At 43.9% G+C, this 15,060-nt stretch overlaps 1 protein-coding gene across 4 annotated transcripts in view; it reads right to left on the reverse strand.

Moving 5' to 3' along the window:
- Positions 1 to 1,656: 1,656 nt before the first annotated feature.
- NIPA1 (NIPA magnesium transporter 1) overlaps positions 1,657 to 15,060 on the reverse strand; it is a 68,982-nt gene continuing 55,578 nt past the window's right edge. For 3 of the 4 annotated variants that reach the window (XM_063953286.1, XM_063953285.1, XM_063953287.1), the window contains one exon: positions 1,657 to 7,168. In XM_063953286.1, coding sequence (XP_063809356.1) covers positions 6,657 to 7,168 — 512 coding nt within the window. In that variant the 3' untranslated portion in view covers positions 1,657 to 6,656. The remainder of the gene's footprint in view (positions 7,169 to 15,060) is intronic. The other variant, XR_010219250.1, reaches the window with a different exon arrangement.

Here is a 15,060-nt window from a genome sequence, read left to right on the forward strand (position 1 = left end):
AAAAATCTAACTGAGGCTTGGAGGAGGGTCATAGGGGGAGGAGCCAGTGCACACCACCTGATCCTTAAGCTTTTATTTTGTGCCCTGTCTCCTGCGGAGCCGCTATTCCCCATGGTCCTTACGGAGTCCCAGCATCCACTAGGACGTCAGAGAAAAAACAAATATAGTAATTGCATGGCAACCAATGTGCAATTAGTGTTAATCAATGTAGAATTAGACAGCAAATGTCTGGTTACTGTACTTTTTTAGTGAACCTCCCTAAAATGTATGATTATTATTGTGTATAGGGGTGACTGAATGCTACGTTGTCAGTGGGTTGGGTGGATGTATCAGAGGAGAGTGGCCCCAGATTGGTATCTTTCCTAGGCCCCCATTGGGTTTCAACCTAGCTTTGGTGGGGGACGATAAGCTAACCAGGCCTATCCTCCGGTCTCACAGTACAGTTCCCATCCTAACCCTGACTACGGAACATACCCGTAACCCGCCCTACCCTTCCGGCCCCAGGAATATACCCTAATTCCCTGGCCCCTAGACATACAGTACCCCCACCCCCTCCTAGCACAGTTACATACATGTACTTGCTTGGGCATGTTGCTGAATGTGTTTGCATATAGATATGCTGGATCACTCACACTGTAGGTCATAATAGGGCTGGTGAAAGTTGCAATGGTGAGAACAATGGTGACATCTAAATATGCACAAAGCATGATTGCAGCATCTGTAGACACTGATAGTTAGTCCAGGCATATTTGGACGCATGGATGTACACCAGGGAAGGACACTGCAGCGGCATTAGCATAAAGTCTCAAAGACAGCTGCAGCAATAGATGAAAGAAGGCCGCTACTACATACAATGAGGCCCTATGAGAAGGGATTCTGCCCCCCTCATTAGACTCAACCCCCATTAGGGCTGCTTCCATAAATTTCCCGGGCTGGATTTCCACCCCAATCTGCCCCTGTACCAACACATACAATTGTTAATTTTGCAGAGAACTTACCTGAGCCCCATCAAATTGCCTAAATGTAGAAATGACAATGGCTCTTTATGGCACCTATTACGACAGTGATCGGTTATTCATTCTTTTTGGAGTCAGATCAAAAAATATCTTGGTGACTACTGGTATTCCCTCCGAAGTGCTCACACCCAAACTATTCTTGTTAGGGGCTGATGGGGAAGAGTCTCCTGGTGGCCCTGACTTACAGCATGTTATCAATTTATGTACCCTAGCCAAGGTTTGTATAGCCCGTTCATGGATGGCTCAGACAGGCCCTGCTCTTAAGACATGGTTAGCTTTAGTAAATTAATTTATAGACCATGAACGCTTTGTATACATGTCTCATGGGAACAGTTCTAAGTTTGAAAAAAATCTGGTCTAGATGGAACGATTCTTCTTTTCATACCCTGGATTATATTTAAAAAATGCACCACATGAGGCTGTATAATTCTTTAACATCCGTCCGCCCAGTCTTTTCTCTACTACCGTCCTATACAAGTGCACTATATTTGCGTGCTTCCGGTAATTTATTATTCTTGTTTATATGTGTCACAGATACTAACCTATATCAAGGTCATATCATATTATGTTTTGTTTTACATTAGAATTTATTAAGGAACATAAAAATGATAAAATTCAGAAATAATTACAACAGAATCAGTTTATATGCACAACATATTCTTTATTGTACTTATTTCAATGTACACAATATTAGATTGGGTGCTTTTATCTGAATATATGAATATTAATAAATTATGATACAATCTTAATACTGTGCATTGTATTCTATCGTTATGACATGTCTTCTTTATAGCATGTGATGTTGATCTGTAATGTACGATTTCTTTCTGTAATAATAAAAATACTTTATTTAAAAGATATACTGTACTAAGTTGTGGGTTTGCTTGGGTATTGAAACGGACAGCATTCACAGGGAATTGGTGGTGGAAATTCCAAGTGATCTCTATGCAATTCTGATGTGCCTCCTGGCAGTAACCATTGAGTCACATGTGCCATGCAACTAGAGTGCATGCACAGAAGTAAAACAGTTTTATTTGCATCAATCCCTGAATCATACCCTGTGTAACAGAATCCAGTCACTGGTGATCAGTCCCATCAATAGTTAGCAACCATCAATGGTTTGTTACCTGCTGCATTCATGTGCCCAATAGTAGTGATGCCCATTAATGGTTTTCCATTGATGGTTTCCAACCATTAATGTAAAGTACAAATGGCATCATCAATGGAGAACATTGATGGTAAACTATTTGATGGCATCCCTGCTGATAGACAAGTGTACACTACAAAAACGATTCCTTGGTGCCTACTGAAGAATGCAGACCTCATGCACTAGTGGTCTACACAGAGTAAAGACCAGTTCCCGACAACTCACTGTAAAATATATTGCCCAGTCTGTGGTGGCCAAATGTGTTTTACAGAGGAAGTCTTTGGTAGGCCACTGTACAATACATTCTCTGGTGGCTAGTGTCATTACTACACACATTCTCCATTGGGCTTCTTTTCCACTCCTTCACTAATCTCCAGATAGGCAATTTGAGTTCAGTATAGGACAGAAAACAGATCACTGTGAGTCACTAATACCGCTATCAGATTGCTAATGCCGGGTCGCACCTGGGAATTGGAAACGGGTCCTTCCCGGGTGCAACCCGGCATTGGACCCTGAGAACTGGTTTCCAGACCAGGCATAATCACATTAACCAAAATATTCATGCCATTACGGTAGTGTGTAGTAGATTTTGTCGCCATTCATAACCTCCCCCCGTAGCCTAAAACCCTAGTGCCTAACCCTGACCTCCCCTCCTGTAGGGTAACCCTAGTGCCTAACCCTGACCTCCCCTCCTGTAGGGTAACCCTAGTGCCTAACCCCGACCTCCCCTCCTGTAGGGTAACCCTAGTGCCTAACCCTGACCTCCCCTCCTGTAGCCTAATCCTAGGGTCTAACACTGACCTCCCCTCCCGTAGACTAACCCTCCACTGCCGGTCTGTGCAGAACAGTTGGCACTTAAGATGTTGACATTGTGAACATATTGACATTCTGTATATCCCAACATAGGCAAAGTTAACAATTCAACAATGTCGACATCATAACTGTCAACATTATAACTACATGCCCGCAGAATATATACTGTATAACATTCTGTTTTGATGCCCAGCTGTGCTCACGTAACTTGTGTGGGGATGCAGTCAATATATCGGTTGTCGGGATCCTTGCGTTCAGGATACCGACGCCGGAATTCCAACAGCCAGCCATTTACAGACAAATGGATTCCCAACACTCGCCCACTATTCCCACTTGATTGATGGGTCCACACCACCAACCAAGTGGGAACAGACCCAATCAGGCCTGATGCGTGGCGAACAGACTCGCTGCCGGGATTCCGCTGTTGGTATAGTAACAGCTAGCATCTCATCTGCCAGGATATCATATGCATCCCCTTGTGTAGGTGGGTACACACTAGGCGATGTGTCGATAAGCGACGTCGCCTAGTGTTTCCCCTCCTGGACCAGGCCGCCTGACAGCGGACATACACACTGTGCGATATCCCTAATAATATCAGTGCAGTACAGTGACATTATGCCGCGTCCGGCCAGAGCATGCAGTTTTGCACGATGAGTCCAAATTGAGCTGCATGCACGGCCGAGGGTCGTTAACGACCCGCAGTGCCGCTCTTCGGTGGCATACACACTTAGCGATAAACAACAGCGCTCAGGAAGGGTCAAAATGAGCAACGACTTTTACTTTATCGCCAAGTGTGTACCCACCTTACGTCATGTCTCTTGTTTTATTCCATTCATTTTTTGTCTGTATGGTGCAACAAAACTTTTGGTGCCTTATAAATAAACTTTGATGATGATGTTCTTCTAAAAACATAATGGTTTCAGCCAATAAAAAGCTAAGTTGCTATTGTCCAGTTACAAAAATACTGTATAAAGAAGTGGTTTAATATGTACAGTAAGTAGATAAAGCTTAGTTCTATATGTTATCTTTACAATGAGATTATCAGTGCAGGCTTATGGGTTACCTTCACCACCCCTTCAGCCACATAGCACATTCAATAAGATCTAACCTTGTGTGTATAAAAAGAGACACACAGTATAATTAGGTTGGTAAAGCATGCACATAATTTTCCTCATGTATATATTCATTAAGGTTTAATTGATTCTACATCAATGCAACCAATGCATATACTGTACAGTATACAATATATCTAAGTGAAGCATGGCAATGCTAATATGTTCTGCCTTGGATATAATTGACCAACGTCACTTAATAGAGAACGCTAAAAAAGTGAGAACCAGGGGCATTAACATGCATGCTAAGAGAATTAAAATCAAATTAACGTTAAACACATTTTGTTAGGAGCTTCTTCTGTTTCCATTCACAAGTTCAAAGCAATGGTGGCTATATTGCATTAGACAGCAGGGCCGTTGCTAGGGTAGGGCAGAAGGTACCTTGCACATATCGCAGTTTTAAAGCGGGTGCACCAAGATGGCAGCTCAAGCGCTGGTCGCTATGTGAGAGTAGGCAGCGCTGTTCGGTTAGTGTGTTTACCGGTGTGTGGTGCCAGTCTCCCCCCGGCATGTGTGGTGCAGTCCTTCCCCCTCCCAGCATGTGTGGTGCGCTCCTCCTCTGGCTAGGATGTGACGTATGTATGTTACCGGGTTGAGGAGCAGGTGAGACCCAGTGTGCTGCAGCGCTGCCTGTGGAGGAAGATGCTGTAAGTGAGAAACAATGCACACACACTCTCTCTCTCGGAATGATGTGTATAAGGGGCTCTACCTGGCATAATGAGCTTAAGGGGCTCTACCTGGCATAATGATCTTAAGGGGCTCTATCTGGCATAACATGTATAAGGAGCTCTTCCTGGAATAACGTGTATAAGGGGTTCTTTATTGTGCAGTATAATGTGAATAATGGACACTACTGTGTGGTGTAATTTTAATTGGTACTATTCTGTGGCCACGTCCCTTCCCCATGCTGCCACGCCCTTATATTTAGGCACACGCTGTCCTTTTTTAAATATGGTGAGGGGGACACCAATTCTCTTTCTTGCACAGGGCACCAAAATGTCTAGTCACGGATCTGTTGCGCAGATTTTTTTCTTTTTCTTCATTTTTATAACCAAGTCCTTCCACAACCTAAGGCCAAATGTAATTACCTCACTGAACCTAATCTTCATCCGCCCCTGCATCAATGAATATTTTGAGGTGGCGTTATTTTTCAATATGGTCAGTGTGTGCCTAAAACATCAGTTAAAGGTTTTTTATGATGACACAAAATTGTTTTACTAATTCAGACATATTCAACAGGAAAAAAACAGTCACCCCTGACTATTCTAGACAGAGGCAACTGCTTCTGAAAAACAAAAGTCACACTGTCACTCTTGTTAAATACTAAAACATGATATTTTGAGGTTATGATTTTTTTTTTTACATTTAAATTATCCCTTATTATGAGGATAATGGAGTGCTCTGATAAAGAGATGAAGTAGAAAAAGATTCCATATGGTATTTTATATATATATTGGAGGATTATGTGTTTTATGACATGCCAGGATGCAGTTGCAGATCAGCCCTCCTGATTTGCCAGCAAGCTAAGTGGATGCAATTCACTCTCCTTCTCCGAATGTACAATACAACATTACACACAAATATCCTATTTATTAAAAGTGCACTCCTATACCACAGTAATTTAAATAAATAGTTCTGTTTACCTGTCATACTGAATTAACATAATTTAATTTATCATTTCTGGGTTATCCACAGTCCAATGCAATTTTCAGGTACCTTTGTCCTATTTAAATGTTCACAGTTTTCCATTTTCTCCTGTAGTAACGGTTTGGGATACCACATATTAATAAGAGAAGACAACGAAAAGTGTTAATACAGAGTAGCTTTACATGTGTTACCTGAGTGCAAACAGAGCTTATTAGGACAAATATATTACAGTGGGAAAACCTGTCCTTTAAGCCTTATTCATATAGCAGATTGTATACCAGGATAGGCATCTGAATTTTACAGTACAAATTATATACATCCAGTATTGCTCATTCCATGTCAATAATCATTTGCAACCTGCTCTGCACAGTGAATGTTTAATAAAATATTATCATTTTTTTTAGGCCTGTTTGTTATTGGAGAGTGGAAGTTTTAAAAGAAATGCAAATCAACATAACTACTTACATTCTATTAAAGCTTCATTTGGTATCTTTGCTGGTATTAAATAATAATACATTTTTTTAAAAAGTAAATAATATTAGACAATCTCTGAATAGTGTTTGTTCCAGGACTAGTCCAATATAAATAGCATCTTAGTTGTATATTTTCCATATTGAAACCTTACTAGTTTCACTTATAATGGTGTCACTGGATCAAACATTGATAGTGATGTAATATTCAATGTGCTGTCAGTTGTAATACGTCCATACAACCACATTTGACTTGAATGATGTTTTACTGGATTGAATAAATTGTATTTATAACAAAAACTAAGGCAGGTGAAGTGTGCTACCAATTCTGTGTATTGGGAGCCTCTCTCTAATAATTACACATATACAGATACACATATATCAGAGCAGGTAAGAGTGAGCTAGGTTGCTTTGACATGGAATGGCCAATGGCCAGTCAATTTTTACTTTTTCATTCTTTCTTCTCCAGTGTCTTGTTCAGTTCCCGAAAGTTAATGTTTAACTCTTTAAACATCTGGATTAATATGACTCCAGTGGAGACCGTGATGAAACCACACAATATAGCCAAGAAGTCCACTGCTCCTACTTTGGTCCATTCTTGAAACAGTATTGCTGTTGCGAGCAGGACTGATGTTGTGAATATCACGTAATAGAGAGCACTAAATATACAAGAGTCAAAGTCTTCTAATGCCTTGTTAATATATCGAAATTGGATGAGGATGCTGCACCCCAATACTGCTAGGAGACACATGAAAATGGATGCTGCACCCGTGCTGCTTGGATTGTTGGTGAAGGCATCTTGAGCAACAAGGCCGATGCCTTTGGTGCAGGGCACAGTGAAAGTCCCTAACAGTGAGCACACCCCAATGTAAACCATGATATGTTTCTTTCCGTAAACTGGTGCTAACCAAAATATCAGCAACGTCAACATCAGTAGAACAACGCATAGGTAACTGAGGAATACTGAAAAAGAAAATAAGATATATGTTAGGATCTTAAAATGACTCCCAATAACGCTACACTGACACCTACAGTATAATTTTCCTAATGTGCTGCTCAATCCCAATTTGCGTAACATCTATATGCATCTGCTTTTTTTTCTATGATTTGCAAAAGGGGGGGGGAGTTGGTCTGCAGAGAAATTTACTTGTCTTTGTACAAAAACTCACGGGATAAGTTCCTGGATCGTTCTGTTTATTTATGTGATCGTAGCAACAACAAAAAAAAACGTCACTTACTGGGGATTATGTTTCCACTGCGCCAGGCAGGTGAAACAAAATCCCAGATAATGCCGGATAATGAGTCAATTGAATTACCCCCTTGGGGACCGAGTTAATTGAATTCCCCTAATAATCTACACACAAACGTAAAACACTATACAGGTATTTATTCAATAATCAAATACTGAACATAATTTACAAAAGTTCACAATTGTAGTGACAAAATAAATATCAAGCGCATAATTTCACGAAAAAAAAAAGTACTGTACATCAAATAAATTTTTTTTAGACATGGTTCATCCAGTCAACCTCATACATTTAAAGAATAATGTAACCCAATATCAACTACATTTAGAAATGGTTTATAAGAAAAATTAAATATAGTTAGATAATGCCATACAACATGAATTGATTACAACAGAATATTTCTGCTTTTGTCACATAACAGGTGCTATGCCCCAAATTTAAGACACCCTTGTTCCTAATAAATATAAAAAAAATAAAAAAAATGTTTTTCTGTACTACCAGTTGGTAGTATGAATGTGACCATTAAAAGGCCTTAAAACATGCTCATGACATTATTTTCTAATGTTAATAAGTAGGATTTTAATTACCTACCGGTAAATCCTTTTCTGGTAGTCCATAAGGGATATTGGGGAATCTAGTACAAAGTGTATAGACGGGGTCCAAAGGAGCCAGTGCACTTTACATTTCTTCAACTGGGTGAGCTGGCTCCTCCCCTCTATGCCCCCTCCCACAGGCAGTTATAGATAAAAACGTGATCGAAGGAGAAAGCACATATATGAGAGAAGGAAATATGATAACAAAGAGTGGTGAGATTTACATACCAGCACACCACTAACATAAAACAACCAGCAACGGCTGGTAACAACAACAGCAACAGCTGAACAGGTAACTACAGAACAAGAACCTGCAGAAAAGTCAACGCACTGAGGCGGGCGCCCAATGGGGGTCATTCCGAGTTGATCACTAGCTGCCGATGTTCGATGCGCACGCGTGGCGTACGGGTACAAAGAGCTTTGTTGTTTTGCACTGCTTATAGCGACGATTCCATTTGCACAGCCGATCGCAAGGAGATTGACAGGAAGTGGGAGTTTATGGGTGTCAACTGACCATTTTCAGGTAGTATTTGGAAAAACGCAGGCGTGTCCAGGCGTTTGTAGGGCGGGTATCTGACGTCAATTCCGTGACCTTCGTCGCTGCAATCATCGCACAGAATAAGTAACAACAGGGCTGGTCTTGTTCTGTACAAAATGTGTTTGTACCTGCTCGGCTGCACAGGCATTTGCACACTGGCAAAGTGAAAATACACTCCCACGTGGGCGGAGACTATGCGTTTGCACGGCTGCTAAAAGTAGCTAGAAAGCGATCAACTCGGAATGAGGGCCAATATCCCTTATGGACTACGAGAAAAGGATTTAAGAGTAATTAAAATCCTATTTTCTCTAGCATCCATAAGGGATATTGGGGAATCTAGTACGAAGGGGACGTCCCAAAGCTTCCAGAACAGGAGGGAACGTGTGGAGACTGCTGCAGCACCGCCTGCCCAAACTGGGTATCCTCTTTGGCCAGGGTATCAAACCTGTAAAACGTCACAAAAGTGTTACTCCCCGACCAGGTAGCAGCTCGGCAAAGTTGTAAAGCCGAGACTCCATGGGCAGCCGCCCAGGAAAAGCACACTGATCTTGTAGAGTGGGCCTTCAGAGGACTTAGGAACAGGTAAGGCTGCCGACACATAGGCCTGTTGGATAGTAAGTCTAAGCCAATGAGCAATGGACTGCTTTGAAGCAAGACAACCCTTTTTCTTTGCAGCATAGAGCACGAACAAAGAATCTGTCTTTCTGATCCGAGCCATTCTCTTGACATAGATCTTCAAGGCTCGCACATCATCCAATGCCTCCGGAGGAGCAGAAGCGCCAGAACCAGACGGATTCACAATAGGCTGATTCAAGTGAAACGCAGAGACAACCTTCAGCAGGAACTGCCGCCTAGCCCGGAGCGCTACTCTCTCCTCGTAAAAGATTAAGTATGGACTTTTACACGACGAGGCCCCCAATTCTGAGACACTTCGAGCAGAAGCCAGGGCCAGTAACATCAGCGTTTTGCACGTGAGGTACTTGTCTTCTACCATCATCAGAGGTTCAAACCAGGAGAACTGTAGAAAATCCAATACTACATTCAGATCCCAAGGTGCCGTAGGCGGCACAAAAGGAGGTTGGATATGGAGTACCCCTTGCAAGAATGTCTGAACTTCTGGCAACACTGCCAATTTCTTCTGGAAGAAAATAGAAAGGGTTGAAATCTGGACCTTAATCGAACCCAGACGTAAGCCCTTATCCACACCAGCCTGCAGGAAACGTAAGAAACGTCCCAACTGAAACTCAGCAGGCGGATACGTGCACTCCTCGCCCCAGGAGACATATCTTCTCCAGATATGATGATAGTGTTTTGACGTCACAGGTTTCCTGGCCTGAATCATGGTAGCAATAACCTTTTTGTAAAGGCCCTTATGAGCTAGGATGTTCCGCTCAACCTCCATGCCGTCAAACGAAGTCACCGTAAGTCCGGATAGATGAACAGTCCTTGTTGAAGAAAATCTCTTATTAGTGGTAGAGGCCATGGGTCTTCGACGGACACGTCCAGAAGATCCGCGTACCACACCCTCCGAGGCCAATCCGGGGCAATCAGAATTGCCTGGACACTTTGATTCCTGAAGCCATCATGTCTATCTGCGGGCAGCCCTACCGGTTGATGACCTGCTGGAACACCTGCTGGTGGAGATCGTGACAACTAAGGAAATCTGCTTCCCAGTTGTCCACACCCGGAATGAAGATTGCCGACAGAGCTCTTGCATTTCTTTCCGCCCAGAGGAGTATCTTTGACACCTCTCGCATGCAGATTCTGCTTCTTGTCCCTCCTTGTCGATTGATATACGCGACTGCCGTGGCGTTGTCCGACTGAACCTGGATTGTGTGTTTCCTGAGCAGAGGAGAGGCCTGAAGCAGAGCATTGTAGATCACCCGAAGTTCCAGAATGTTGATCTGAAGGAGGGCTTCGTGGGCTGACCACCTGCCCTGGAACTGCGCCCCCTGGGTAACAGCTCCCCATCCCCTCGCATCCGTCGTGAGGAGGGTCCAATCCTGAATCCTGAAACTCCGGCCTTCCAGGAGATTTGAGGACTGAAGCCACCACATGAGGGAAATCCTGGCCTGAGGTGACAGCCAAATCATCCTATGCATCTCTAGATGTGATCCGGACCACTTGCTTAGGAGATCCAACTGAAATGTTCTGGCATGGAACCTCCCATACTGGATCGCCTCGTATGAAACAACCATCTTTCCCAACAATCTTATGCAAAGATGGATGGATACTCGAGTAGGTCCGAGCACCGTGCGGATCATATCCTGAAGTGTTCTAGCCTTGTCCTCTGGTATGAACACCTTCTGGGCCACAGTATCCAGCAACATCCCCAGGAACCTCTGAGTTGGCTCCAGGTGGGACTTCTGTAAGTTGAGAATCCACCCATGGTCCGACAGAAGATGGATAGTGCGGTCGATATGAAGCAATAAAAGTTCCCTGGATCTTGCTTTTATCAGAAGATCGTCCAGGTAAGGGACAACATTGACCCCCTGGACCCGGAGTTGGAACATTATCTTCGCCATCACCTTCATGAATACCCTCGGGGCTGTGGACAGGTCAAAGAGCAGTGCCTGGAATTGGAAGTGATCGTCCAGCAGGGCAAACCGCAGGAACGCCTGATGAGGCGGCCAAATTGGAATATGGAGGTACTGTAGGCGTCCTTGATATCCAAGGAGACCGTGAATTCCTGTTCTTCCAGGCCTGCAATCACTGTTCGCAAGGATTCCATTTTGAACTTGAACACCTTCAAATAAGGATTCAAGGATTTTAGATTCAAAGTGGGTCTTACCGAACCGTCCGGTTTTAGTACCACAAATAGGTTGGAGTAAAACCCCTTACCGCAATGCAGTATTGGTACTGGAACAAAGACGTGAGACTGGACCAAATTTTGGATGGCCTGTTGCAACGTAACTTGCATATCCCCCAAAGCTGGAAAGCATGATTTGAAAAATCGTTGGGGAGGAGCACTGTCTAACTCCAGCTTGTAGTCCTGAGAAATGAGATTTCTGACCCATGTATCCTGGCAGGCGGTCTCCCAAACGTGGGTGAAGTGACCCACCTGGAGATCCCCTCGGGGTGGGTGGGCACCGTCATGCTAAGGCCTTAGTGGAAGCAGAACCGGTGGTTTGTTCCTGAGAGCTGGTGCTTACAGGCTTTCTGGACTTACCTCTGGTGCCTCTATTCGCAGTGGAGGCACCTCTGGCCTTAGATCGAAATCTGTGCGAGCGAAAGGACTGGACAGATGGCCCCAGGTAGGAGCGTCTCGCCGGCGGGGCCCCAGAGGGGCCCCAGAGGGGAGAAACGTGGATTTCCCAGCAGTAACTTTGGAAAACCATGTATCCAATTCAATCCCAAAGAGCCATTCCCATTCCCGGTTAGAAGTCGTGCATCTCCGTACCCTCATGCCGCCATAATGGCCGGCGCCCCGCTAACTGGGACGCCGGCTTAGTACTAGAGATGAGCGGGTTCGATTTTACTTGGATTTACCCGAATCTCCTTATTGGCTACTGGACGTCACGTGTTTTGGTTAGCGGGTCACTTGATACCGGGTCACTCGGGCCAGTATTTTCAGTAAGAAAAATCCAGAAAATAAGAAATGGCGATAATTCTGGCATAAAGAACCGAGTAAATCCGAACCCACTCATCTCTACTTAGTACTCACCACTCTTCTGGCTCTGTTAGGGGTGGCGGCATGCTGCGGGAATGTACGCTCACCATGGTCGGGCTTGCGAATAGTTCCCTCAGGAGCTCAGTGTCCTGTCAGCGGGGAACGGGACCATTAACCCTCAAGAGGTTGTGCCGTTCCCCCCCTAAGTCCCACGAAGCAGGCAGGCTGGTGCCATCCAGCCCTCCCTGAAAATAGCAAACATATAAAATAAATGCAAAAAACTCTTCAGGAGCTTCCATAAGCGTGACCGGCTCCGCACATTTTCTAAACTGAGTCTGGTAGGAGGGGCATAGAGGGGGGAGCCCATGGCTCCTAGTGGACCCGTCTATACCCCATGGTACTAAATGGGACCCCAGTATCCTCTAGGACATAAGAAAAAACTTTTACTGGCTCCCCCTTCTACAGCCCTGCCCACCCACCCACCCAGAAATGCCTCCCCAATATTAAAATATGTAATACCCCTTTCACAGTGACTGAAGCGGGTCACACCCACGAGTCTGAGGCGGGAGCTCCCAGGGTGCAACCCGCCTCAGGCACCTTTCACACCGCAGTCAGCAACTCGGCATATTGCCGGGTTGCTGACGTCAGCGGTGGCGTCGCTTGTCGATCACATGATCTCAAAGCGCCGCACGTACATAGAGAGTGGACGGGAAATGGGTCGCATCGACCCGGCTCCCGTTCACACCACACAGTGAGCCGGGTTGAACACGTGAGCAGGGTTGAAATACCGGGTCACTCGACCCGGTATTTTAACCCTGGACCCCTTTCACACTGCACATGAACACGGGTTTTGCGCGTTCATGTGCCAAAAACCCGTGTTCAGGGGTGCTGGTGTGAAAGGGGTATAAAAAAGATGCCAATTCCAAAGATATCTGTTGCCTTTCAAATTGTTTGAAAAGGGCCCTACACACTGGTAGATAAAACAGAACGATATGAACGTGCTCGTTCATTAATTAACGAGAACTCATTCATATCGTTCTGTGTGTAGGCACCAATGGTGAACGCTGCATGGCCCCGCGCTCATTCATCGTTGGTGCCCCGTCGCTTATGCATGCAGGCCAATATGGACAATCTCGTCCATATTAGCATGCAGTGCTATGGAGCCAGGTGACGGGGGAAGTGAAGAAACTTCACTCCCCCTGCCACCGAGTCGCCCGTTGGCCTGATCCGCCGCCGGGCAGCTCGGCGGTGGATCGATAAATGTGTAGGGCCCAGTAGTGTGTACACTCAATTTCGTTTGTCAGGGTTCTGGGGAGTTCAAGGGAAATTGCTCGTCTTCCACATTGTTCATCTTTCACATTGGTCATGTCTTCTAGTGTGCAGGGCCCTTTAGATTTGTCAGCATACTTTGGGACATGTAAATGCAGCTGTCTCTATTTCAATGATACTACAATAGTCAATCATATCAAACAAGATAAACCTGACAGCTTATGTTGCTGTGTTTTGCTCTGGTTTTCCCTGACATAAGTAATGGTTAGTTATTAGATTGTTTAGCCAGGTGTAAATGAAGAATAACAATTCCACAGTATTTATTGGTTCTACCTTCATTGGTTCAGCATGCCCATATATCCTTTGCCGTCGCATAAAATTGTCACCCTGGTGAGTTCAGATTGGATGCTAAATATGTTAAATCTCCTCTGTTGCATTTATTTTTACTTTTAAATTGACTGAATGTAACATTGACTCATTTTTCATTAATAGCACATATTTTCCTGATGACATAACAGGGATCTTGAGTGAAGGGACAATCATGTATTGCCACAATGAGTATTTGATTGTTTCAAATGTTGGATTTAGGATATATTGAAGAAATCATTAACTTTTGTTAAGGACTACATATTAGATGTATTTTTTTTAATCTTGAAGTTGCAAGCAAGATTTCAGCAATTATAAACTGAAAGCATGCATAATAAGGAATAGTGAAACAGAAAAAAGAAGTTAGGATTTTTAAACTACTTCCAATATCACAATAAAAAGTTGGTTAAACGTTAAAATACTTTTCATGTATAAGTAACGGACCACTAAACCTTGAATAAAAGTTGATCCAGTATGAAAAGGTATCTTGTAAAAATCCCAATTGCAACAGTTCCCGTAGCTCAGACCTGGCCAACCTGTGACTCTCCAGCTGTTGTGGAGCTATACATCCCAGGATGCCTAGCCACATTTTAGCATTCCCTAGCAGTAAAACTGTGGCAAGGCACGCTGGGACTTGTAGTTTCACAGCAGCTGGAGAGCCACAGGTTGGCCAGGTCTACTGTAGCTAAACAGCATTTGAGCTGTTTGACAGTTGAACTACTATAAATCTTTTTTTGCAGTCCATTGAGGAATACCGGATATCATGAGTCATGGAGTTAGTTGACAATAGCTTGAGTATTTTAAATTTACTGAAAATAAACTTCCCCTATATACCTCATTAGCTGCCTGGGATGGGATTCAGTGTCCTCAAATGGACTGAGAGAAAAGCACTTAAAATTAAGTACAAAAGCCCCATTTTTTTCTGGGATCCAACTGGGGGACACTGGATACAACAAGGGGAGTCCTGAAGCTGTCCTTAAGTAAAGGTAAACTCACCTTACATCCACAGGTAAACTATGATGGCCCTGACTTAAGATAGGTTTTGGAGGCAGACAACACCTAGGACTATGTTTAGGATTTCAGTGAACCAAGACCATTTTGGTCAGTCTGAGACTACCGGAATCACAGGAAGGCCCTCTATTTTAAGGACTCATGGAAACTTCGCCACCAAACAAAACAGGAAAATCAGATTGAAGCTCCAAGAAACCAATATGAAGCCTCCAGAAGAGCCA

This window comes from Pseudophryne corroboree, chromosome 2 (genome assembly GCF_028390025.1).
Source record: "Pseudophryne corroboree isolate aPseCor3 chromosome 2, aPseCor3.hap2, whole genome shotgun sequence".
Classification (NCBI taxonomy): domain Eukaryota; kingdom Metazoa; phylum Chordata; class Amphibia; order Anura; family Myobatrachidae; genus Pseudophryne; species Pseudophryne corroboree.